Genomic DNA, 26217 nt, shown 5'->3' on the forward strand with positions numbered 1-26217 from the left:
CGTGGTATAAGGATTCTGCCTCAGTGATCGCTGGTATAACCCTCTGTCTTTCTGTCTGTGTTTCCCGACCCATCGACCGATTAACAACAGCTTCCACATTGCGGTTAACTTAGCAGAGGCCTCGGTGGTTACACTCCTTACTAAGACATGTATATTTATGACAGCAAACAAAGCTTGCGAAACCTCGGAAGAAGAGTCTGCTCATGAAGATGACAAAAAAAAACTCTCCACACAGTTAGCCACTATCGGTATTTGAACATGTACATTATGGAACCCGGTAAAGCTATCTGTAAGCAAGACGGAGTTGTTGTTGTGAATCAGTACAGATATCCTCTTTAGCTGCCTTATGAACATTGGACGCTGCTGTTATTATATGTCGTACAACAAACTGAAAACAGAAGTGATTTTATATTGAAACATTTCAGTTGTTTGGGGGGCTTTTCAATTTACTGCCATCGTCACATCGATAGGAATCTATAGTTTAGGGCCTGTACCAATCAACAAAAGACGAAGAGATGGATTTATCAGTGAAGAAGAAATCCAGTTTCGACATAGACAGTATCATGAAGAAAGATTGTCTCGTGAGTCCCCAAAGTAGTCCCCACCCTATCCGCCGGGTGCCCAGCGCGGACCTGAACGAAAACCTACCCCCTGGTCAACAAACACCACCCGCGGGAGAGTCCCACCTCCAGAGTAAGTATAACTCAGTATATATATTTAAACATTGTTTAAGGATGCATATTATATACAGTTTCGATTGTGCGAGAGGAAAAGGACAGAGAGTATTTATTTAAATGGTGATTACCTTTGTACCCAAGGCTACATGTATCTCACTTCCATACACAAAAAAAATTTATGACTGGGGTGTGAGGAAGTGGAAAACTAGCACACACCCGAGAATAAAAAAGGGGAAGGCTGGATTAGAACACTGGACAAATATTAGGTATACTTTACACAGAGTTCCAGCATTGGCAGCACTGTTAGCAATAGTAGATGTCTGACGTACATATATTATTCCTGGTTAATGACGTGGGACAAGGTTAAACATTCAAATGGGTAAAATCTATTTGAGGAAACAATTTAACTTTATACATTTCCCTAATTAAATCAGTCATATGATCTTACAAAAATCGAAGTTCACAGTGATATACATGTATCATACATGAGTAACACTCGCTATACAAGACATACAACCGATACAAGTCCTATGTATAACAAAACCTGTCTATATATATGCTATACAAGTGGAATTTACCGTACAATCTAAGTTCCAAAAAATAGACATTCGTGTACAAGCGTCAATCAAAATGGGTGTTCCAAGTCAATACAACAACGTTCAACACAAACCAGCACAAAACTAAGTGAGAATATAAGGTAGGAAATTAGGACGGATTCATCCAAAGAGAAGTAATTAAATGCTGCATACAAGACATATGTACACACCATAAGTGATGAATACTATATACCAGGTCTATACCTTGCACAGGACACGTGCACTCTTCAAGTCAGCTCAACAAGGCTTATACACAATTTACGTCAAGCAGTTCGTATTTACTACCTCAGTCAAATGCAACATACTATTTATATACGTCATACATGTCATTTATGCTATATATAAGTCATGTATATACGCTAGACAAGTCTAATATGCGGTAATTTAACAAGTCATCAAAAGCTGTAAGAGTTGTTTTTATTATACTGACAACTTTGTCGGATTCGATAGTAATTATACAGTCAGTACAAATGATTTATAGGCTATACACGATATACACTTTTTCCCAGTAACGGGACACATGCTACAAAGGAATTTTACTACAATTATTTATTTTTCTACATATGGTATTATAGTTAAATACAGAAGACAACAGCATGGATAGAAATACCACGCAACAGGAACAAGAGATAGCAAATGGTAACACAAAACCGCGGGGAAATCCGGCTTCTTGCCATGTTATCTTGGTTACGGTTTTATTCCAACTGTTTGTGTAAATTCTTAGACTGTAGCAACTTAGCAGCCCCTATCATCTTGGCTTATAAACAGAACTGGGTAAGTAAAATGCCGTGAAAACCAAGTCATATCTAAACATCATATCTAAGATGGAACTGCAAACAATACCATGTAATCTTCTAAGGACAAAACGCTAAGCGTTATACTGAAGCTTTTAGCTTTTGTCTACGGCAAAAAAGATACCTTGTTAAACTGTTATTTGACCTCGAACTTATTCATGGACTACGAATTTGAACTTTGACATGGAATTCATGCCTGGAATATTAACTGTCTTCCCGGCATCATTGAAAACTGAAGACCGCTTCTCTCTTGTGTGTTACCGGCTTTATTTCCTATTTGTATAATTTCTTACACACCTTTGTCTTTGGGAGCTAGTGTTAATCGTTGTTTTGGAAATGGATCTTGCGATTATCGACTTGGAACGCCCTTTACGGACTACGAATGGTATATGAATGTCGGACTTGACGCGTATATTTATAGTGATAAACTTTGTCTGAGGTAAGAATCAGCCCTGCAATTCAATATTCCGCCACAATAGACGAGGTCTGAGAGAACCGTAGAGATACTGTAACCTAACATGACTTAAAAGGTCTTCGCCATGCGTTTTCGTTAATGTAATGATGGTGCACAAAGAGTCTCAATTAATATCCACTTCCTTATATTAGAATTTAAAACAGCATTCCAATCAAAACACTAAAGATCCGGGTGTTAGATTTAGGAGCGATATAGTTTCATATTTTATGTTATATGAAAATGCAAGATTCTGAGTAATTCGGGTCATTGACCTTCTGCATGTCTTTTATCTAATTCTACGTCAGCCACGGTGCTGTAGTGGTGTACAGTTTGCTGCTATTTGAGCATTTACACGAGCAGTTAGAATAAAACCCTAACTAAGATAAACTGAGAAGAGGCGATGTCTCACCGATTGCATGGGATCATTTGCCAGCTTTCACACTGTCGTCACTGATCTGGTTTTAATCTCTGTACTGCTATATTTACGTGGATTAAAGACATGGGGGAAGTTTATTTAGAAAAATAACTTCAATACGTTTATCGCCATGCTTTAGCTCTAAACATAGTTTATCCTTGGTGAATGATTTAGCGCTTGCAAGGTAAAACATGCTTCAAATGAAAAGATCAGAAAATGGAATATTCATTTAGTCCACATAAAGTAAGTTTTGTTGTTTTCCATCTTTTAGAGAGGCATCATGTATAAGATAAAATTAAGGCAAAGTAGAAAATGTTTTAAATTTCTGATAATACTATATCAGACAAAATGTAAATGATGACGGTATCTATTAGAAAGTGCTGTTATCATCTTAATTAACACCCCCCTCCCCCCCATCCTAGACGTTCAATCTCTAAAATCTGCATTTCGGTCACTCAAATTAGATTTAAACAACATAATCCCCAAGACTAAAGCGTTAGCGTGCCTTACAACGTTGACTTGAAATGTTTAAAATCTTGTCAGAGATGATAATACAAAGGATTAAAATTGAGTCTAATCTTCGCCAAGGTGACGGTATCCGCAGGCCGTGCCACAGCAGGGACTGTGTCACATGTGGGAGCCGAGTAGTACAGCTGTAGCACAATCCCTCAAGGTCTTGCCCATTGTTCAATTTATTCCCGTCTTTTCTAAAATAATTAGAAAATTTCCACAGAAGCACATAATTGTTGGATGATCCCTCTTCAAAGGCCCTGGCGATACACACAGGTGATGATGTGTCGCCCGCCTGTTATTTTCTCTATTTTTTCAGCACCTCCGTTTGTGGACAATAACGGCAAATGTCAGTTATCAAGCACGTTGTTGTGACGTGTTCAAAAGCGAACCACAGGCTGGTAAAATATCTGCGACGTGATTTGGACGTGATGTGATCGCTTTGCCAGAAACACAGAAATCCCAACCAGTCGATCCATTCACAGTGTTTAAGGGCTAAAACTAGCTTTAGGTTGACCTACCCCGTGACATGTGGCCACCACATCTTTCTGTCTCCTAATTTTGTTGACCCATGCAGCAATCAGTTCTAATGAATGGTTTAAACATTTTTTTACCCTTTTTTGTTTCACTCACTTCTTAGCAAAAGTGAACAGGTCGGTTACTGGTGAAAATTTTCAGGTGGGACATACAGACTAGCATACTAAATTAGTGAAAGGAATGCAGAATAAAACCACAGCACCGACGACAATATCGACAAACACACACACATACACACACGCCTTCTCAACTTTCTACATTCAGTTTGCGAAAGCTATTTTCCTATGTAAATTCTCCTCACCAAGGATTTTTCTCTATTTCTTCAAATATATATAGATATATATATATATATATATATATATATATATATATATATATATATATATATATATATATATATATATATATATATATATTGGATCAGTGATCGTACGGAACCGATATTGGATCAATGATCTTACGGAACTGATGAAATATAAGCGTCATGTCCGATAAATACACACACTTGTCAGTTTACTTAGGTGAAGATTTTAGCTTCATTCATGGACTACGAATTTGAGCTTTGATATGAAATTCCTGCCTGGAATATCAACTGTCTGCCCGGCATCATTGAAGACTGATGACCGCTTCTCTCTTGTGTGTTACCGGCTATTTCCTATTTGTATAATTTCTTACACACCTTTGTCTTTGGGAGGTAGTGTTAAACGTTGTTTTGGAAATGGCTCTTGCGATTATCGACTTGGAACGCCCTTTACGGACTACGAATGGTATACGAATATCGGACCTGACGCTTACATTTAATACTAATTGTATACTAAATGCCTAAATAGTAAGAGGTTACAAGTCTAAATATAACCCCATGGATTTAATAAGCAGAATTCCTTGCTGTTAACAGAATCACCAAGCGAATCAAAACACTGTGGTGTTTAACGTAGACACATATACATGTGAGATGGCAGTATAAACATAGTCAACACAAAGTAACAAACATATCGAGTAGATCAAAACATGGCGATGCCTACGCGGTCTCCGTAGTCCTACGTTAGGTGTTAACAGACAGGCAACACAAAGTCATAGAAACATCGAGTAGATGGAAAGCCTTCATAGTCCAACGTGAGGTATCAAAGGACACAAACAGACGACATAAAGCCAGAAACGTTGAGTAGATGAAAATATGGTGAGGCTTATACACCCTTCATAGTCCAACATGAGATGTAAACAGACAGAAACGGGCGACACAAAGTCAAACACATCGAGCAGATGACGCCTTCGTAGTCTCGCGAGAGATGTCAGTAGACAGGCAACACAAAGTCATAGAATCATTGAATAGATGAAAATATGGCGATGCTTAGGCGGCCTTCATAATCTCACGTGGAGAGTCAATAGACAGAACGCAGTCATATAAACATGGAGTAGATGAGGAAATGGTGATGCCTGCTTGGACTTCTTAATTTCACCTGGGATGTCAATAAACAGGCCACACAAAGTCACAGAAACATGGAGTAGATGAAAAAAAACGTGATGTTATTTACAACCACTGTAAACTCTTTTATATAAACAACTAAAATAAAACCTTAGGTTTATTGAGTTCACCGACTTATGTACTATAGTATTGTGCTAAAATAATTGAACAGAGGTTTACATGCTTCCGATAAGGAGAGAAAATGAACAGTGTTGAAACATGAAAAATATACACTGAAAAGATCTAATAAAGGAATGTATTTATTTATTTGATGGTTTTTTTACGCCGTGCATAGCACGGGGGAAACTCACGACCATGCGGAGGTTGCTTGGAGATCTTCCCACAAAATAAATCAATGAAACATTTATGAAACATATAAGAGCTATGTAAACACTTCGTAAAATTATTAGGACAACTTTATCCAATAAATACCGAACACTGAACTGACAATCTGCTGTATTTAAAAGGAGAAGAAAGATGAATAATATAGTTGTATGAAATGTTCACCAGAACGGGTATATGCGTGGATCACTTGTCTCGTGCTATATGACGTGCTGGACTATTGGTGTGCCTCTGTTTCACATAAAATCCCGTAATGTGAGTGTTTTCCCATTGGTGAACATTACAAGAAACACATTTAAAACATTCAAATACATACTTTCTCAGTATTTTTTCAGTGTTGGTCTCTCGTCTTTAATTTATACACGGAGTTGTCTACATTGTTGAATACACCCAATGTTTTATGATTGCATTACAAAAAGGGCTGATTAAAATGTTCTAGAATTAACCGGATTAAATACCTTGGGCTCTGTCAATGGAAGTGTTTTACAAAACAGAAACAAAGTGGTGTAAAAAATACAAAGCTTTTGCCATTTCCCGTATTATATGTCTTGGCATTTTACACTTTATAACCACAGAGTTCAAAAAAACGTCCTCTTGTGTAGTCTCCAGATTTTTTTAATGTTTAAAGCTTACTGGAATATCCAACTCTAAGGTTTAAATCTCTGCCGCAGGTTGCACTTTGGTACGATAAAGCCCTCAGTATGGAAATTTGCCAAGATGGCTGCGGCGATGGAACTGAGGGTTGTAATGAGATATGATTCCGAATGCTCACGAAGATTATCAAGAGTTTACTTTCGGTTTGTTTGTCATGCAACGACGTTGTTTTTCCCCAGATCCCGGTCCTGTATTATTGCTAAGAGCTTAACTTTCTTGTTTTTGCGCGTGTCTCCTTAGCGATCGTACTTAGTTTCTCGAAGACGCTGGGTGTACGGAGACTCATTAGTCGTTTGAAAAATCGAAAATTCACGTGTGACTAGCAAATCCCTTTTTCCTGTTTCCAAATCTTGTCCCTCTGAACTGAAATGTTTCACATTGATCAACTGATACCGGCGGTGGAGTCATTAGACCAGGCCGACATTCCGGACCAAAGCCCTCCTCTCTCCTCTCCGCGCTTGTCAACACTCAGCTCCTATGAAAAACAAACAAATAAACACATGCCGGGAATCTGTGACAATCATATCATCGATGTTCTCGGAACCCAACTATAAATTTTCAAAGTTTCCTCTTTCCGCCTTTGGCGATATACTGTGCATTTTACTTGTCATTCCTCGCAATCCCTGGCAGCAAAAGGTATAATTGTTTGTGAAGTTAACAGGGCATAGAGTGTATGAAGGTGTTCGCTTTGCCAAATGTGTCAAAAATAATACTACTTTCATCACATTACCGAGAAACCAATATTTAGCTGAATACACACTTTTTTGGCTTTTGATTAGTTATCACAACTCAAAAAGCTAAAAAATAAATGGATTCGTGTTCTAAGAACTACTTAAATGACGATAAAATTTCTCTTTTAACCTCCGTAAGTGACAGAGAATTTTTTGAAACAATAAATACCTGTCAGCAAACGAACTTGATAATATTCTTTGAGAGAAAGGTAGATTATGAATTTTATGGTTAATTGTTTTGGAACAGGTATGTTGTAATATTTTTTCAAGCAGATTACATTACAGCCATTTTGAGTACTTCTAAACGCTTTGCCAAATGATATCTAATATGTTGCAATTAACATCATAACATATTATTGGTTATTTATTTATTTATTTATTTGATTGGTGTTTTACGCCGTACTCAAGAATATTTCACTTATACGACGGCAGCCAGCATTATGGTGGGAGGGAAACCGGGCACAGCCCGGGGGAAACCCACGGCCATCCGCATGTTGCTGTCAGACCTTCCCACTTACGGCCGGAGAGAAAGCCAGCATGAGCTGGACTTGAACTCACAGCGACCGCATTGGTGAGAGATTCCTGGGTCATCACGCTGCGCTAGCGCGCTAACCGACTGAGCCACGAGGCCCCCATATTATTGGTTACCTAATTCTGCTTTAGCCATGGTGTTATGTGGCGTTTTATTTGAATCTATCTAATTCTGCTTTAGCCATGGTGTTATGTGGCGTTTTATTTGAATCTATCTATGCATTTACAGGAACAATTAGAATAAAAACACTAACTGAGGTAAATTGACAAGAGGCCGTATTTCACCGATTATGTGTGACCGTTTGGCAACTGTTACACTGTCCTCTGCTGCTGTAAAATCCATGTAAGGTTTTCACATATACAAATTTGTCTGAATATTGGATCTATGCCTCAAAACAGGCATTCGTATACCTGCCGACAACCAAGAACGACGTTCCAGACCTCCCAGGTAATAACTGGTATTCGCTGTCCAAAAGTTTTTATAGCACATTTTCTTTGATTCGCTTAGGCGCCAAAGCGAATTATACTGACTAGAAATGTCCATGGCAGAGTCGAATTCCGAAAGTTCTAGTTTATTTAATACAATTGCTAAATTGTTTGTTTTTTTTCTTTAGCAAAATTCCCCAGTATCTTACATCATCGCTGTCTGTTTAAAGGCACTAAAACGAATAGGCCTACTGTGTTATAGTTTAGATTTCAGTTAAGACTTTCAGTTAAAAAGGGAAAAATTAAAGAGTATTCTTTATTAAGATGGATAACGGGTCTTTCTTTGTTCACTACAATTTTCACTACACTAATGACTATCACACAACCTATAAACCAGGATTCTTCTAATGGACTACGCCTCCCCAAGGCATGGTCCTTTTGCATTGTTTTTTCATGTCATTGTTTTTAAATGCGATAACAGTACAGCATTTTGAATAATTCTGCGCCAGTGATGTCTAATAAGTAGTAAGTAACATGACTTACGACCTAATTCTGCCATGGTACTATTTATGCCTACAAGGTTTAACCTAAAAGATAAATTGCCAAGTAAGTCGTATTTCACGTATTTCAAAGTATTAGTGACCATTTACTAAATCTCACACTGTCCTTACTGGTCTGCATTTATTCTCTCTGCTGTAATCTTTTTTATACACGATCTAACATGATGAAAGGTGATTAGAATACCTTTGTATATTTCGCTGTGAAAGCAGGCCAATCTAATAAACACAGCTTTACCATGAGTCGTGCCCTGTTGCCCGCTAGGTGGCGCTATTCTCTCCAGCCATCCACCAGAGAGACTCACGACTGACTCACTGACTCCCAGTTCTGATGAGTAACTGGGATTTACGACTAAATTCAAACTTCTGACCACATACACCCAGCAATTCCCCCACATCCTGTGTCCCACACAAACACAAACGTTTTTGTGGCATTGTGTGGCAAAAAAAAAGAAAAGAACAAAAACTTTCTAGATCGTAAATGAATCTATAGGCGTCGATACGGACATCCCTATACTAATGGTTAGTCATAATGAATATTTCCGGTCAGTGCTCGCTGTAACAATTTCTAAAACGTTCAGATAAAACAACTTTCACATAAAACAACGTTTGAAGAACAAAGAAAGTACAAAAATGAAAGACATTTAAGAGTTTCCAGCTGAATGCATTGTGACACCTGTACTGTATACAGAAATCCGAGTTATCGTAGCTTTTCGGTTTAATCCGTTGATTTGCAACTTTGAAACATTCGACAAGATTTAATCTTCAGTTTAAATCTCGCCTCAGTCCGTTTGATGTAGACAGTGACCATTTTGAGTTTTTGTTTTTAAGTTTCTACATTGTTATTCCAAACTTACGAAGGGAACAAGAAATGTAGGAGAAGAGAAATTGTCAAAATTCAAAAATTACAAAAGAAACAAAAAATGAAGCCTGGATCGTTCAATATCCTTTGCAGTTTTGTTCAATTTGTGTTTTTCTTTTTGTATGTAGTGATTTGCATTCTCTGGCCAACAACACAAGGTCTTTGTTTTCTTTGGCATAAAAAGAGAGATTCTGGGAAGAGAAATAAGTAAAGATACATCCTGTTGTTTGAGTATGCGCGGGTTTGCCTTTCAAGTGAGTGGACTCTCGAAGTCACAACGCAAATCCAAAGAAGCACAGTGCAACTTAAATGACAGTTCTTCCTTAGACAAGAAAGCGTGCTCTTGTTTGATCGGCTATCCACGAATTGTTTTTTTTTTAACGGTTTCTCTGCCCCGATTAAACCTGAATTAGGTGCACAAATTAAACAACAATGTCGATATATGGATACTACAATTGGGATAGAGAGGGGACGGTCAAAGTGACAGAAAAAGGCCTTCCAGGTTTCCTCTCATCATAATGCTGGCCGCCATCATATAGGTGAAATATACTTGAGTACGGCGTAAAACATTCATCAAATAAATAAATAAATTGAACCTTTAAGCAGAGCAGATGGAACCTTAGTCCGGAAAAGTATGTTGTGTAGTTTTGATACATTTGTATCGTCTTTCTGAAATCTCTTTTGATAGTTTATCAAAAGAACACCTCGTTGTTTAAGACAGCTTTAATAAACTGACCCTTAACTAGTGCCGTAATTGACTGATAAACGAACGGATGTAACTTTAATCACAAAATTACTAACATTTTTAGTTGTTTTTCAGGAACACTCTGAATATGTTTTTTTTAGCTGCATGTTAGCTCGCCTTCCCGATGCATTCTGTACGGGTTCTTTGCAATATAACGTAAAAAACTAGCTATGGCGAGAATTTCGGGTAATTTTGATGTTCCCGTGAGATATCTATTGGGGTTTTGTGACCGCGTTATAATTTGCCTTTCTCTATGCGAAGCCACGCTGCCAGCTTTTTTTACCACCTTAGAGTTCGATCCCGACGCCATCAAGCACACGGATAACAGCTAACATTTCCTCTGAGGCACGACTACCACCCCCGATGTCGTACCGCGCGGCACCAGGCAGCGGTCCGCCGTTAAGACGAGCGTATGCCCGACAAACAAACAACTGTTAATCGCCCTCATTCGCTGCCAGGCCAGTCTATATATTGCTCTTACATGACTTGTGTATAAGATTTGAATTGTGAGACAGACATTAAAAGCTTAACTGTGTCTAAGAAACCAGGCGAAAACTCGAAACTCGGACTGAGCAGTTGTTTAACTTACAAATACACTGATGCCGCACCAGTAACGTGAAATGTAAACCATATTATATTTCGAAAAAGCTATTTATTCTATTTTTACAAATGGTAAGGCGTAACAAATGACAGTTACACCAGAACTAAAAGTCTTCTGGCAGGGTTTGTAAATCAGTGAGTATAGTTTTACAGTAATTTGACCTGATTGTTAATTGTGTACACTATATGCAAAACATGTGCACGTGCGTCTCATTTGCGGAAATGTTTTACTATTTTTTCTTTAATGATCGGTTTATTAGTTAAGTTAGACGTCAAATTTTGTCTTAATCGACTTTCTACGTGAAGGGTGTGAAGTAATTCTTGACTGCAATTTTCGGATTAGGATTTTGGTACATAAAATGTCTTGCTCAAATCACAGTTCGGAAAGGGACTGTGCAGATCTTACGTTTTTCGGTATGGTTTATCGTCATTTTTGACGTTATTTACGAAAAGATCCCGTTATGTTGACCGAAAAGACTTCATTTCGGAACCTGCTCTACCCGATTATAAGACCCATGGTTAATGAGGTGGTGTATTCAAATCCTGGTGAATTAATGTAGGCGGTTTACTTCAGTCCGTCCGTTTTCCTCTGCCCTTAAACCTTTCGACCGTCATATCAGTGAGAAGACAGCAGGGAATTTAAATATGCGTTACCCTGTAATTGAACCTATATACTTGGGGTGTTAGCTGCTGGGAGTTGGGCAACTTGCCACAGCATAATCTACACGCCCTTCCCCTTTAGACAGAGCGCAAATGATGATATTCATTTTCTATGAGAAGATGGTCGCGTTCTTTTTCTGGCTAAAGCGTTTTAAATAGAGCGTACATTTCAAGAATCAAATCATTAAATTTGTCCCAATTTGTATCATTAGAAAACCAATGACCTTCACTTTACACAATAAATGAAATAGAAAACTAAAGTTGCTAAATTAATACACTTGCATACATGCCATGCTTAAGCTTAACTTCAACAACATAATTTAAATGTTTTACTTTCTTGTTTAGACACACTCTCGAAAGAGTTGATAACTTATCGTAAAGTAGTAAACATCTGAGCTTCTAAATTCGCTAGCAATTCTTTGAAACGATTTTTTGGGACGACGGTGAGTTAAGACCACCCAGATTTTCGTGAAATATGGCGATGTTTTTTTGTTCATAAATTTGCTGACAGCAAATCCTGTGGAACATCAAGTCAAACAACACAGGTGTCTACCTACACAAAAGTTTAACCTTAAGGAGTGTAAGTCCACGTTGTAGCTCCATCCTTACAATCGTGGGGACGTGGTTTGCTGATGAGATGTGGAAAAAACGTACGAAGAAATATGTACCGGTTTACATGTACAATTCATCCATCCGCACCACACGCCCAACGGCAGTGTCAGTGTTGAAAAAACGTCCAAATTTGGTACTTTAAAAAAATTTCTGTTATATTTTACAGAAAGTAAGTTGTGATACTAGAATACATATGGACAGAGCGCCCAGAATTTCAGGCTCTTTGCTTCATGATTGTGTCTAATTCCGCTTAACCCGAGGCCGGGCGCTGTATATTCATCGTGTTGAATTAGATCGCCACGTTGGATACATGAACAGGTGCAACCAAAGCGCAACTCAGATAAATATTTTGTTATTGGCAACTGATATTCTGGGATGGTACAGGATTTGAATACTGATTTTACTGAGTCAACAATAACATACCTTTCGTCTTTCCAACATCATTGAAAACTGTTGATGCTTCTCTTTGCTACTATATACTTAATATACTTAATTTTTTGGAGGTTTAAATTAAACACTTTTGATTTATTTTTAGGGTGTATACACCAAACATCCTGGCCAAGTAATACTGCATTAACTATATTGTATTATAATTCCAGAAATTTAAAGACCTCTTTTCAGCTGACTTTTTCTTATTCCACCTCAAGATTTTGAACACATGATGCCGTGACCTTTTTAGTTTTGCTAGGTAACATGTAACTGCATGTTACAGTTTGTTTTACCATTTGTAGAACAGTATATGTACTAATGACACGATGGCTTTCTTTTGGTACATTGTCAAGCACTTTCCCGGCAATTCCAACAAACAAAAACTGAATGCCTCTGAAACTCGTTTGAGTCTTTCGACATGATTGAAAACTGTCGCTTGCTTTGTTAAGTTCTTAGGAGATTTTGTGCGGATCGTTGTATCAGACAGACATCGTGGAAATCTTCCTCGATTATCCTCTTTTAGGCTATAAATGTGATCATTTGATTGGCGTTATAATCGCAGAATATGAAGGTCACAGTGTGCTCCTATATGTGTGTAGATAACAACTATACAATAAGATTATGTATGCCGATAGTGTGTAGTGAAATGTAAGGGAAGGGTCTGTATTACTGTTCAAGCAGTAAACCTGTAAAACAATATGAAAGTCCAAATTCTCATTTGGATACCGAAAACATTGCTGAGTGAGCAAGAAAGCAGAAATACGCGAAGATGCACACAACAATATGATAAAAAGAGTAATCGTAATGGAACTATGTTGCAAACGGAATTACTGCCATATTGAGAATCGATAGATTTATACACACCATAAACCGGTCCTTTTATAACTTAACGTACCATGAGGTGCTAAGTCCTCCGTGACTTTGAATGCTGTCAGTTAAACTAGGTGTATAGTAACAAATGTAGGCTTTTACAGAAGTGTTCACGACAGAAAATAGATCTCTCGCGGCGTGCTCCATTTTTAAAGCTGTCAAACGGACTCTCCGTATCTATTCCCATGTTTTAGTGTTTACCCAGTCTGACATCTACGTGTTTAGGCTGTTTGACTTAGCGCTGTAGTCCGAGCCCGCAGTTTACACACTTAATCAGTTCTGCTAATTAACATTACCCGTATTCTCCAAACTATTCATGTTCACACTAGTCGCCGAGACACATTGTATGATGGACTGGCCTTTTCTGCCAATCATAACTAGCCAAGATCGTGTTGTCTTGTGAAATACCTCACGTGGCCAGCAAGCCACGGAAACAGACGAAAATCTGCGGTCGTCTTTGTCCGGAAGTGGACAGTTGGGAAAACAAAAATAACAAACATACGCAATACTTTTGGTGACTTGTGGTTAGACTCCTTTTTTTGATAAAACGGTTTAGTTAATATCTTAATTGAGATTGTGCCGTATCACATTTATGTTAATTTTATATCATTAGCAATTGTATGTTATCTTTGCTAACTGGTAATAGATAGATAAATACAGACTATTATTGTTATGGTTGACCTGGATACTTTTTCCACTCCCTAATATGGCTCTTCATTTCTACTGTGACTCTCTAAAAAAGTACTGTGTACTGGTGGTACATACTGTTGTGACAAAAATGCGCATCCACAAAATTGTGAGTACTTAAAGTACATAAATTGTGTAATTCATTTAATACAGCCACAGTGACTTGTGTATATATGTGTGGGCCGCTGATACACATGTTATTGTGAATGTGTAAATTTGTACACAATCGTTTATAGACAGTACACAACTTCAAAGTGTCGAACTTTTTGCATATGAGTATATTACACTCAGGATTTACTTAACACGTCAAATCCCAACCATGCATTACACTCAGGATTTACTTTACACGTCAAATCCCAACCATGCATTACACTCAGGATTTACTTAACACGTCAAAACTCAATCATGCATTACACTCAGGATTTACTTTACACGTCAAATCCCAACCATGCATTACACTCAGGATTTACTTAACACGTCAAATCCCAACCATGCATTACACTCAGGATTTACTTAACACGTCAAATCCCAACCATGCATTACACTCAGGATTTACTTAACACGTCAAATCCCAACCATGCATTACACTCAGGATTTACTTAACACGTCAAATCCCAACCATGCATTACACTCAGGATTTACTTAACACGTCAAATCCCAACCATGCATTACACTCAGGATTTACTTAACACGTCAAAACCCAACCATGCATTACACTCAGGATTTACTTAACACGTCAAAACCCAATCATGCATGCACTCTTCGTTCCTCATATATGAGGCAGATTATATTCGGTAACGTTTACTTATCATCATCCAGTTTAGCCATGAGTTTCAATCATAAGGGGAGAAACTGATGCACACTGAAGATAATAAATAATCGGTTAGAAATATAACAGAAAATCTGTTGTGTGAGTGATGCTATAGAGTGCATCCTGCTATTGCATCAGATTATTCTTGTTAAATATAGTCTCGTCGTCCATAAATAACTTGAAAGTGTTATTATTGGTGTTTATAGGTTATCGCGCGCGCTCTTCGATTGCTGCCCTCTCCATTTTATTACATAGAGTAGCGACAGAACCTGGCTGTTGATATGTAACAACACCCAGGTTCTCTCGCTACTCTATGGATTTGTCGCTGACATGTAACAACACCCAGGTTCTCTCGCTACTCTATCGCTTTGTAGCTGACATGTAACAACACCCAGGTTCTCTCGCTATTCTGTGGTTTTGTCGTTGACATGTAACAACACCCAGGTTCTCTCGCTACTCTATGGCTTTGTCGCTGACATGTAACAACACCCAGGTTCTCTCGCTACTCTATCGCTTTGTCGCTGACATGTAACAACACCCAGGTTCTCTCGCTACTCTATGGTTTTGTCGCTGACATGTAACAACACCCAGGTTCTCTCGCCACTCTATCGCTTTGTCGCTGACATGTAACAACACCCAGGTTCTCTCGCTACTCTATGGATTTGTCGCTGATATGTAACAACACCCAAGTTCTCTCGCTACTCTATGGATTTGTCGCTGACATGTAACAACACCCAGGTTCTCTCGCTACTCTATCGCTTTGTCGCTGACATGTAACAACACCCAGGTTCTCTCGCTACTCTATGGATTTGTCGCTGACATGTAACAACACCCAGGTTCTCTCGCTACTCTGTGGCTTTGTCGCTGACATGTAACAACACCCAGGTTCTCTCGCCACTCTATCGCTTTGTCGCTGACATGTAACAACACCCAGGTTCTCTCGCCACTCTATCGCTTTGTCGCTGACATGTAACAACACCCAGGTTCTCTCGCTACTCTGTGGCTTTGTCGCTGACATGTAACAACACCCAGGTTCTGTCGCTACTCTATCGCTTTGTCGCTGACATGTAACAACACCCAGGTTCTCTCGCTACTCTGTGGCTTTGCCGATGATATGTAACAACACCCAGGTTCTGTCGTTACTCTATGGATTTGTCGCTGACATGCAACAATCCCCAGGTTCTGTCGTTAGTCTATGGCTTTGTCGCTGACATGTAACAACACCCAGGTTCTGTCGCTACTTTGTGGCTTTGCCGCTGATATGTAACAACACCCAGGTTCTGTCGCTACTCTATCGCTTTGTCGCTGACATGTAACAACACCCAGGTTCTGTCACTACTTTGTGGCTTTGTCGCTGACATGTAATAACACCCAAGTTCTATCGCTACTCTATGGATTTGTCGCTGACATGCAACAATCCCCAGGTTCTGTCGTTAGTCTATGGCTTTGTCGCTGACATGTAATAACACCCAAGTTCTATCGCTACTCTATGGCTTTGTCGCTGGTATGTAACAACACCCAGGTTCTCTCGCTACTCTATGGCTTTGCTGCTGACATGTAACAACACCCAGGTTCTGTCGCTTCTCTGTGGTTTTGTCGCTGACATGTAACAACACCCAGTTTCTCTCGCTACTCTATCGCTTTGTAGCTGACATGTAACAACACCCAGGTTCTGTCGCTTCTCTGTGGCTTTGCCGATGATATGTAACAACACCCAAGTTCTCTCGCTACTCTGTGGCTTTGTCGCTGACATGCAACAATCCCCAGGTTCTGTCGCTAGTCTATGGCTTTGTCGCTGACATGTAACAACACCCAGGTTCTGTCGCTACTTTGTGGCTTTGCCGCTGATATGTAACAACACCCAGATTCTCTCGCTACTCTATATCGCTTCGGCACTTTTAACACTACATCGTTTTGCGGTTGCATTTCTTTTTCTGATTTATGTATGCCGTCATTCTTAGAGCAGTGAGTGGACTGAAAACATTCTACACTAAACTTGTATATGGTATATATCTGCATCACTTTTAAACTGTGGTCACTCCTCGAACCCGTTAAGCGTTAAGCGTACAATTTTAAGTGAGAGTGTATATGCTTGATACATATGCAGATTTTTTTTTGAAAACGTAAAAAAGCAGTTTAATTGTAGTATTTATGGTAAAAGAACAAAAATTTATTAATTTAACCCATGGCAGTGAATGTTGACTACCATTAAGGGTGACTGCCTTATCCGCTACCATGTTTGTTTAAATTTGCTTAAAATAACTCTTTTTTCGTTTAATTATTTTAGTTTTAGACAAGACCAACGACACACTCGCTTATATACTCCCAACAATGTAGCGTTTGTAGAAAACCAGAGCCAGATTGACCGTTAACGTGTTGTTACAGATAAGTACTACGTTATATACTAATTTGCCCTCCAGCCGTCGTAAGAAAAGAAGGAAAGAACAAAATACTACACTTATAGTCTTGAATTATTACAGATGTGAAAGGTTCTCCGCTTTGTATCTTGTTGACACACGCTATTCACTTTCGATTTGAATGCTATTTAACTAGCTTTTGACATTTGTTTTAAAAATGAACATTTGGGATTATTTATTATGTAGGAAAAAATCCACCTCAACCTTATTTTATGTATATTTATACGTATGTTTGAAGAGAGGCAATTTAGACCCGTCTGCACAAGTTTTCAACTTAATTCACCAGCTCTTATACGCTGATAGCAAGGGTGTTAAAGGTAGATTCTAGGTCGCTACTCACGAGAGAAAGGTTGACCCCGGGCAAATACACAGTTATTTAGCTTGTTTGCCCAGGGAGGGGAAGTCTTTGTGCCCTTTCATGTCATACAGCGCAGCTCCTATCCCTACAGCTTAAGACCGCAGACGAGTTGAACCGAAGTTAAGTACGAAAATGTGTCTCTCGTTCAAGTAAATTGCTCTGTAGCACGTGAGCTGACACTTACACCTGATAGTATCCATTGCTGGATGTGACATTTACTAAGTCAGTGCATATTGCTTGGCCCCTCTTTTTGGTAATTTGACAGGAATTTAGCTGTTAATTGAATACTCCCTATAACATACCAGAATTACACACAAAGAAACTGTTACATACAAGGAAAGCTGAAAGATAAGTTGAACTCTTTTGTCGGATAAATATAAAAATTAAACAAAAATTCCCTATAGAAAATGTTTGAAAACTAACAAATGGCAAAGACGGGAAATTTTAGCTGATTTAAGAGCATAAACTTCAGATTTTTCGTGATCGCCTTTGACGCTGGGATACTGCAGGAACCTACCCCCCTCAGATGTTTAAAGCGCTGGCTGGCTATGACTATCATCAAGTCCTTTGACAACTAAGGTCGTGTGTTCGAATCCCGAAATATATGTATAGAGTGTAAAGCCACAAAAAGGGAATATTTGTTTTTCGGGATATTGGACACTGTTAATATTTCAAACTCCTCACTGCACAACACAGAGGCCAAACGATACAGGAGAACTGAGACATAAAATTCAAGATATACAAAACATTTCATTCTTTCCTTTAATAATGCCTTGTGTCACATGCTTAATCTTGAAGATTGAAAATAGAGTCAAAACTTGGTTATTAAAAGTATCTGTTTTCTGAAGTGCAAAAATCTGAAGCAAGCTTCTGTACAGTATATCTACCATCATTTTTTGTGTATTATTTTTCCTCTTCTGTTTGTTTTCCTGTTTAAGGATATCTTTACTTGATTGTATAAATTCAGGTAATCGGTGCTATAAATTTATGCAAATGAGTTTAACAATTCTTAATAACAACATTCCTCAAACTTTCAATCCATTGCACTCAGCTTCTTGTGCGTAAATTATTAAGCCATCATAAAACGGCGATAATGTAAAATTCATATTTTCCCACGAGAATCAGCTAGTACGAAAATCTTAGAAACAATGTCCTTCCGGTAGACCCGATGAAGCCTTCCTATTCTATGGGGTAGGTACAACATCGCCCGATACCTTTTCTTTCACCTGTGTATTCAAATATAACCATGACTTAATCCACAGCCGGAATCCATCCCATTAACGATCGTTGTTTCCCGTAAAGAGGGCTCGTGAGACCGTCGTGGGAACTGTCAGTCTGTCAGAGTGCGGGTACGCGCAAGCATGCTCGAACGCGGGCCAGGACAATATTGCCGTTTTATTAAATAACATTTAACCGAGGTGCGATCGATAATACGTTCAATGGACAAAGCATTTCTCGAGTTCCTAACAAGTTTTAATGGGCTTGCATTTTGTGCCTTCCTCTCGGCGTGACAATAGAGGCTGGTTGAAGATACTTTACTCGGCTATTGAGTTACCAGTCTATAAGGCGTTTACTGTTAATAACAGAGTTATCGACCTTTGTGTATACTCTCCTGTATTTGTATTAGCCTCGCTAATGAAGATAGACTGAGAGACAGGGAAGCAATCTAGATAGGTATCGAAAAAAGAAACCATCGTCTTAGTTCACAATCAGGAATAATTTTCATCTTTTATTCATTAACATTGTCTTCGCCATTCTCTTAACTTGGCCGGCGTGACAGTCTCTGAAAGGGAGAGGTTTCAAAGAGACCAGATCTAAAAGAGGTGCGTGCCGGAAAACGATCTTTTTCCTCTCTGAGGCTTACCAGAAGTAACCACAGGCGAAGACTGGGATGGTTTTAAAATGCTTCCTGCGTTTGATTGATTCCCAGTAAAAAGACGACAAATTTGTAGACGTCATTATAATTCAAACCTGAATTTCTATGCGGGGGCAATCCGCACATCAGGAGGATTTGGATGTCTGCTTTCGGAATTACATCCGGTTGTGAATTTTGAGCTCCCTCCGCCTTCTATTATCTCTAAATCTATTGTAGTAGACATTTTTCAATCCCATCGTGTCTGTTCATTTTTTTTAACATCATTAAGTTAAAGATTTCGGATAAGTTTTTTTTGCTTTTGATTTTGCTGAGCAGGCTGTTAACTGTTACACTTAAACAACAACGATTTTCTTTGTTAAGCGGTTTGTTTTCGTGTGGAAATTTTCCCCAACCATAAGACGAAAATTTGCTTCAAAGTGGTACAAAAGTAACAGAGAGAGGAAGACAGAGATCATTGTGCTTGCTGTATAGGAAAGTTTTCCCAACAGTCATAGTTATCAGACATAGCTAAACAGACATAGTTACCTGTGAAAGTTAATCTATGTCATTTAAAGGATACATGAAAAGGAACTCGAAACCAAAGATTATGGTCTTAAGGGAAATAAAAATGCTAAATATGCTAAAAAAATGAAAATAAAAAATTCGTACATGAGGCATGTTGTATGTCTTCTAATATAGCCCCTCTGTTTTACGCATGTTTTCGGCCAATGTTAGGAAATTATCGCAACTGACGTCATCGATAAACTTACTTGGAGAGGGAAACCTGCGTATGACCCTTAATTCGCGCTCTTTCCCCTGTTGATTTGACAGCTATCATCAATGACGTCATTGACTGAAATCTACTTAATTGTCGGACTGGAGAATGGCCAGACATGGCCGCTGGAGCCTTCTAGAAAAACGTTATTTTAAAGCCATTTTTACGCTCAAAGAAAGATTTTTAGAAATTTATAATAGTTAAAACACATCGTAAACTACATATTAAAAAATTTTAAGCAAACAGTTTTATTTCGCCCATACAATTTATATTTCTATAATGGTTACCAATATACCAGGGTCCTGCATATGGTGTGTACATATCTCGCCTTGTAGCATTTGTTAGATCCTGCGTGTTGTGCGACAATTTCAATCAAAGTTATCACTGCCAGTTATTACTTGTGTCTCAAGCTTAATCCAGAAAACGCCTTCACTCTAAGTTTCTTTAGCTGAGTATAACTCTCTTGTAAGAGCAGAGCATCCTGAATCTCTGGCGCTCTGCTTCATGATTGTGTCTAATTGCTCTTATCAATGGGCTAGGGGCTGTATATTCGATGTGTGGAATAAGATCGCCCCCTTGGATATTTGAACACTTGCCATCAAAGTCCAGCTGAGATACTGACATTCTATCATGGCATTTGAATACTAATTTCACTAATTCCTCTAGACCATACCTTGCGTCTTTCCAACTTCACTGAAAACTATTGACTGCCTCTTTTTGCATAATTCCGTCTTATTTTCGTACTATATACTTTCTTAGTTCTTTGATGGTCTGTGTTAAGCGTCGTTTTGGGAAATGGCCTTGCGATTTTTGACCTGTAATGTCCTTATTGGTTGACGATTGGTATATGAATGTTTGTTTCGACGCATAGACCCTTACTATTTCTTTTGACACATTTCAGTTATATTTATTTATTTATTTATTTATTTATTTATTTATTTATCTATTAGATTGATGTTTAATGACTTGGCAATTTTCACTTGTATACCACGGTAGTCAGCTTTTTTGGCGGTGGAAACAAGAGTACCCGACGTAAACTATCGCCTTGTGTGAGGTATACCTGATGAGGCCGCACCTCACCCAACAAAAGCAGTATTAGAGCATGTGTTGGGATGATCAGCTGCAAGACCTACTCTGTAATGTTAATGAGCCAGTGACAGCCAAAGTACACTGCTAGTCTTTTCCAAACACAGTCATTAGTGTATATACACAGAGATATTCTATTCTCGACATCATCTGTGAATTTTATTTGTATCATTATTTATTTAGAGTGAAAGCAAAATCCTTAAATGAATTGATTCGATAATTCATTTATTTAACCGGTGAGTTCAAGTTAAGTCTGAATGAGATTACAAGGAAAGCAAAAATTCCCGAAAGCAATATCACAGTGTCTGCGGGAAACTACTGTTATCTCGAGTACACTGAAAATCATATCAGTGTATCAGAGTCATATTCAAGTGTCTGTTGTTTCATATCCTTTGCAGATTTTTCGTCACGTCTAAATGTGGTAATTTAACAATGCCTTTAATTAAATTTATCAGTTTTGTTTTACGTTTAAAGCATCTGGTGATGTACGCTGTCGAAGTGTTTTATATATCTTCATCTTACATCATTAACACATAGACAATAAGACTGGAGTTCGACCCCAGCTCCGCTGTTCTGTGAGCCACCTTACGTCTGTAGAGGCGCGGACATACGGACGCCAATAACAAAATCAAAAAACAGTCATATTTTTAAACGGATCGTTATGTTAGATCGTGGCGCTAATAGCATAGTTATTCGTGCACTACGATTGTATTGAACCTCCGATCATCTCAATCGGTCCTGTGGACATGACGTAATTAATACCATGTTGGCTTGTTAATAAATCAGATGCAACTTTTAACTGCGACAGCAAAAACTAAACATTTCAGTCAGGACAGCGCGGCTTTCCAGAAATCTGGTTTGACATTAGCTAGGCCTATATATCACTGAAAGCATAAAATAACTGGGAAAACAGCCTGTTCTACGTGACACAGGCAAAATAAAGATATCTGAAAATTCTATGTTGTTATCACTGAAATTTTAAACTGGCTTCTTATCTGAACTGAGGTGAATTTTGATCTCGGCTACCCAAGGAGACAATCATGAAAGCCACATTGTATCGCTAGTGAACTCTCCCACGGACATCTAGGAGGCCTCTCGGACGGTTACCTGTGGACAAGGAGCTGGATCAAAGGCGCCGCCGCCCATGTTATTGTTCGGCACTCATACGCCGTTGTATTTTCCAAACAGCGCAAACAAGCTGGCATGCCGGCTGTTGTTTAACCCCCATTTCATACCTGATTCGCACCATTATCTTTAATGGAAGGCTTAAAGACAACACGAAAGGAGAATATCGCATCCGCGGGTCGAGCGCTGAAGAAGCCGGGAAGTAATACCGAGTTAAGAGAGATGAAATGGTAACAACGCACAAGATGTAATGGAAACGATCAGAGAATGTTAGAGTGTGTTTGCAGGTTCCCACGTCCCCTGGACTGAGTGCCTTATAACCTCCCTCCCACTGTGTACGTACGGATAATAACCTCCATCACGTCACAGAAGACAAAATCTCCTTCTGCCATGCACAGCTGAGACGGGTTTCTCAATAGGTTTTGTTTCTTCAGCGCTAAGCATTGTAACGTTACTTCCGAACGGCATACAGATAATAAATAAATTTAGACCTATATACAGATGACGTGGATAGATGTAGACCTGTATACACATGACGTGGATAAATGTAGACCTGTATACACATGACGTGTCATTACTAAAACCGGTAGCGTCGTAGGAAAATAACCAACATCATTTACACCCTCACAAAAAATACCTTCGTATTAATTCATCAAAGCTAAATGCATTTTTTTAGATAAAAAGTTGATTTAAATTTGAAATGATTCATAATACAATTTCCTCTGCCATCCAAGATAATAATCAAAAAACACTTGTGTTCTTTCCAACAAAAGCCTTGTTTCTTATATCTTGTGTTGAGTGAATCGGACACAAAACGTGTTGGATGATATACACAATTCTTGTGTTGCAAAATGCACAAATTGTTCATGTACCAACCAGTTAGGTTGTTATTATCTAAGATACAAATTATCTCATTTTGGTTTAAAACAAATTTGTGTTTTATTATACTTCACATTTATTTAACACGTGTATGTTTTGGTGTAAGACATTTTTGCGTGCTATGAAAACAACACAAACTGTTGTGTTAGATTTTAGCACAAGTGTTTTTTGTGATACATAAACATACTGCAAAATCTAATGAGTAGGATTTTGCACCAAATGCCGCCAGTCAATGGCACTGTGCCACATAATCGCATAGCGAGTGCGACTAGAATATTTATTTATTTGTCCTAATTTCTTACCTTACGTATACTTTCGTACATTGAAAAATTATTCATTTTATCACTGACAAGGAAATTCCATTATCATCGACGATTGATATATCCTTTACAACACTTAGATTTACAAATAAAACAACAGCTTTAATATATATGCAGGTCCTATGAGTAGGCTAGGAATGCGGTATACTTTTTGTGCTAAAACTTATTTTGCTCTCCTGCTATAATTCAGGACACCTGTCCTTGGAGAATTACATGCAATTACATGCAATTAATATCACTTTGTTAGGAAAAAATTCACATTAAAACAATTTACCGTATTTACATACACTTGCATATATTTTTGTCATTTTAATGGAGTGATTTTTCAAACAGCTCCCGTAAATCGTGTGGTTTTGCTGTGGTATAACCATGGGACGAGGGGATGTGTAATTTACTACTATTTAAGCATTTACACGAATAATTAGTATAAAACCCTGACTGAGGTAAATTGACAAGAGGCCGTATTTTACCAGTTACGTATGACCATTTGCCAGCCACAACACTGTCATCGCTGCTTTGGTTTTACGTCCTTTACCACTTCCAAAGAAAAGCGCGTTCAGAACAATGATTTACTGAGCTTTGATAGAATACCATCGAATGGGTGAAATGTTTCTGGATGAGTATAAGGTACTAAATCCTTTATAAACAGACATTCGTACATCAGACGTCACAGCAAATTATAAATAGACATTCGTACATCAGATCTCACAGCAAATTATAAACAGACATTCGTACATCAGATCTCACAGCAAATTATAACCAGACATTCGTACATCAGACCTAACAGAAAAGTATAAACAGACATTCGTACATCAGACGTCACAGCAAATTATAAACAGACATTCGTACATCAGATCTCACAGCAAATTATAAACAGACATTCGTACATCAGATGTCACAGCAAATTATAAACAGACATTCGTACATCAGACCTAACAGAAAAGTATAAACAGACATTCGTACATCAGACCTCACAGCAAATTATAAACAGACATTCGTACATCAGACGTCACAGCAAATTATAAACAGACATTCGTACATCAGATATCACAGCAAATTATAAACAGACATTCGTACATCAGATCTCACAGCAAATTATAAAGACAGTCGTACATCAGACCTTACAGCAAATTATAAACAGACAGTCGTACATCAGACCTCACAGCAAATTATAAATAGACATTCGTATATCAGACCTAACAGCAAATTATAAACAGACATTCGTACAACAGATGTCACAGCAAATTATAAACAGACACTCGTACATCAGACCTAACAGCAAATTATAAACAGACGTTCGTACAACAGATATCACAGCAAATTATAAACAGACATTCGTACATCAGACCTAACAGCAAATTATAAACAGACATTCGTATATCAGACCTAACAGCAAATTATAAACAGACATTCGTACAACAGATGTCACAGCAAATTATAAACAGACACTCGTACATCAGACCTAACAGCAAATTATAAACAGACGTTCGTACAACAGATATCACAGCAAATTATAAACAGACATTCGTACATCAGACCTAACAGCAAATTATAAACAGACATTCGTACATCAGACCTCACAGCAAATTATAAACAGACATTCGTATATCAGACCTCACAGCAAATTATAAACAGACATTCACAGCAAATGATAAACAGACATTCGTACATTAGACCTAACAGAAAAGTATAAACAGACATTCGTACAATAGACCTTACAGCAAATTATAAACAGACATTCGTACAATAGACCTAACAGAAAAGTATAAACAGACATTCGTACAATAGACCTTACAGCAAATTATAAACAGACATTCGTACAATAGACCTAACAGAAAAGTATAAACAGACATTCGTACAATAGACCTTACAGCAAATTATAAACAGACATTCGTACATCAGACGTCACAGCAAATTATAAACAGATATACATATATATATATATATATATATATATATATATATATATATATATATATATATATATATATATATATATAACGTATCAACACTAATTAACACTAATTACATAATGAGTTAGTTAATATGTCAATAAAAGAACATTTGAAACTCCTTGAACTTCATACACATATAAGGGAACACATCTGACATATCTGTAAGTATACATTGCTCGATCTGAATCAGACAAACTGAGGCGTCAGACCAAAGTTTCAGGGTTTCTTCTATTCAGTCGTGCGATTAAAAGTCAGTCTTTCATGGTGTAAGTAGCACGTACACTGCTTTATTCCATGCCATGAAGATGGTTTTAATTTCACTCGTGTTGCTTAAAACAGCTGCAATTGATTTCCATAATTTTCTTCAGCTACCTATTTTATCACCACGTCAATACCGATTCGGAGGCGCGTTCAGTCTCCCCCTATTTAACAACGCTTGTGCTCGCCACAGACATCGGCACACATCCCTAATACGATTTTAATGG

At 38.1% G+C, this 26217-nt stretch overlaps 1 protein-coding gene across 1 annotated transcript in view; it reads left to right on the forward strand.

Moving 5' to 3' along the window:
* Positions 1-515: 515 nt before the first annotated feature.
* LOC135479880 (pituitary homeobox homolog Ptx1-like) overlaps positions 516-26217 on the forward strand; it is a 38995-nt gene continuing 13293 nt past the window's right edge. The window contains exon 1 of the mRNA XM_064759786.1: positions 516-693. Within this exon, the coding sequence (XP_064615856.1) occupies positions 516-693 (178 nt within the window). The remainder of the gene's footprint in view (positions 694-26217) is intronic.

The sequence above is a fragment of the Liolophura sinensis genome, chromosome 12 (genome assembly GCF_032854445.1).
Source record: "Liolophura sinensis isolate JHLJ2023 chromosome 12, CUHK_Ljap_v2, whole genome shotgun sequence".
In the NCBI taxonomy this organism is placed as follows: domain Eukaryota; kingdom Metazoa; phylum Mollusca; class Polyplacophora; order Chitonida; family Chitonidae; genus Liolophura; species Liolophura sinensis.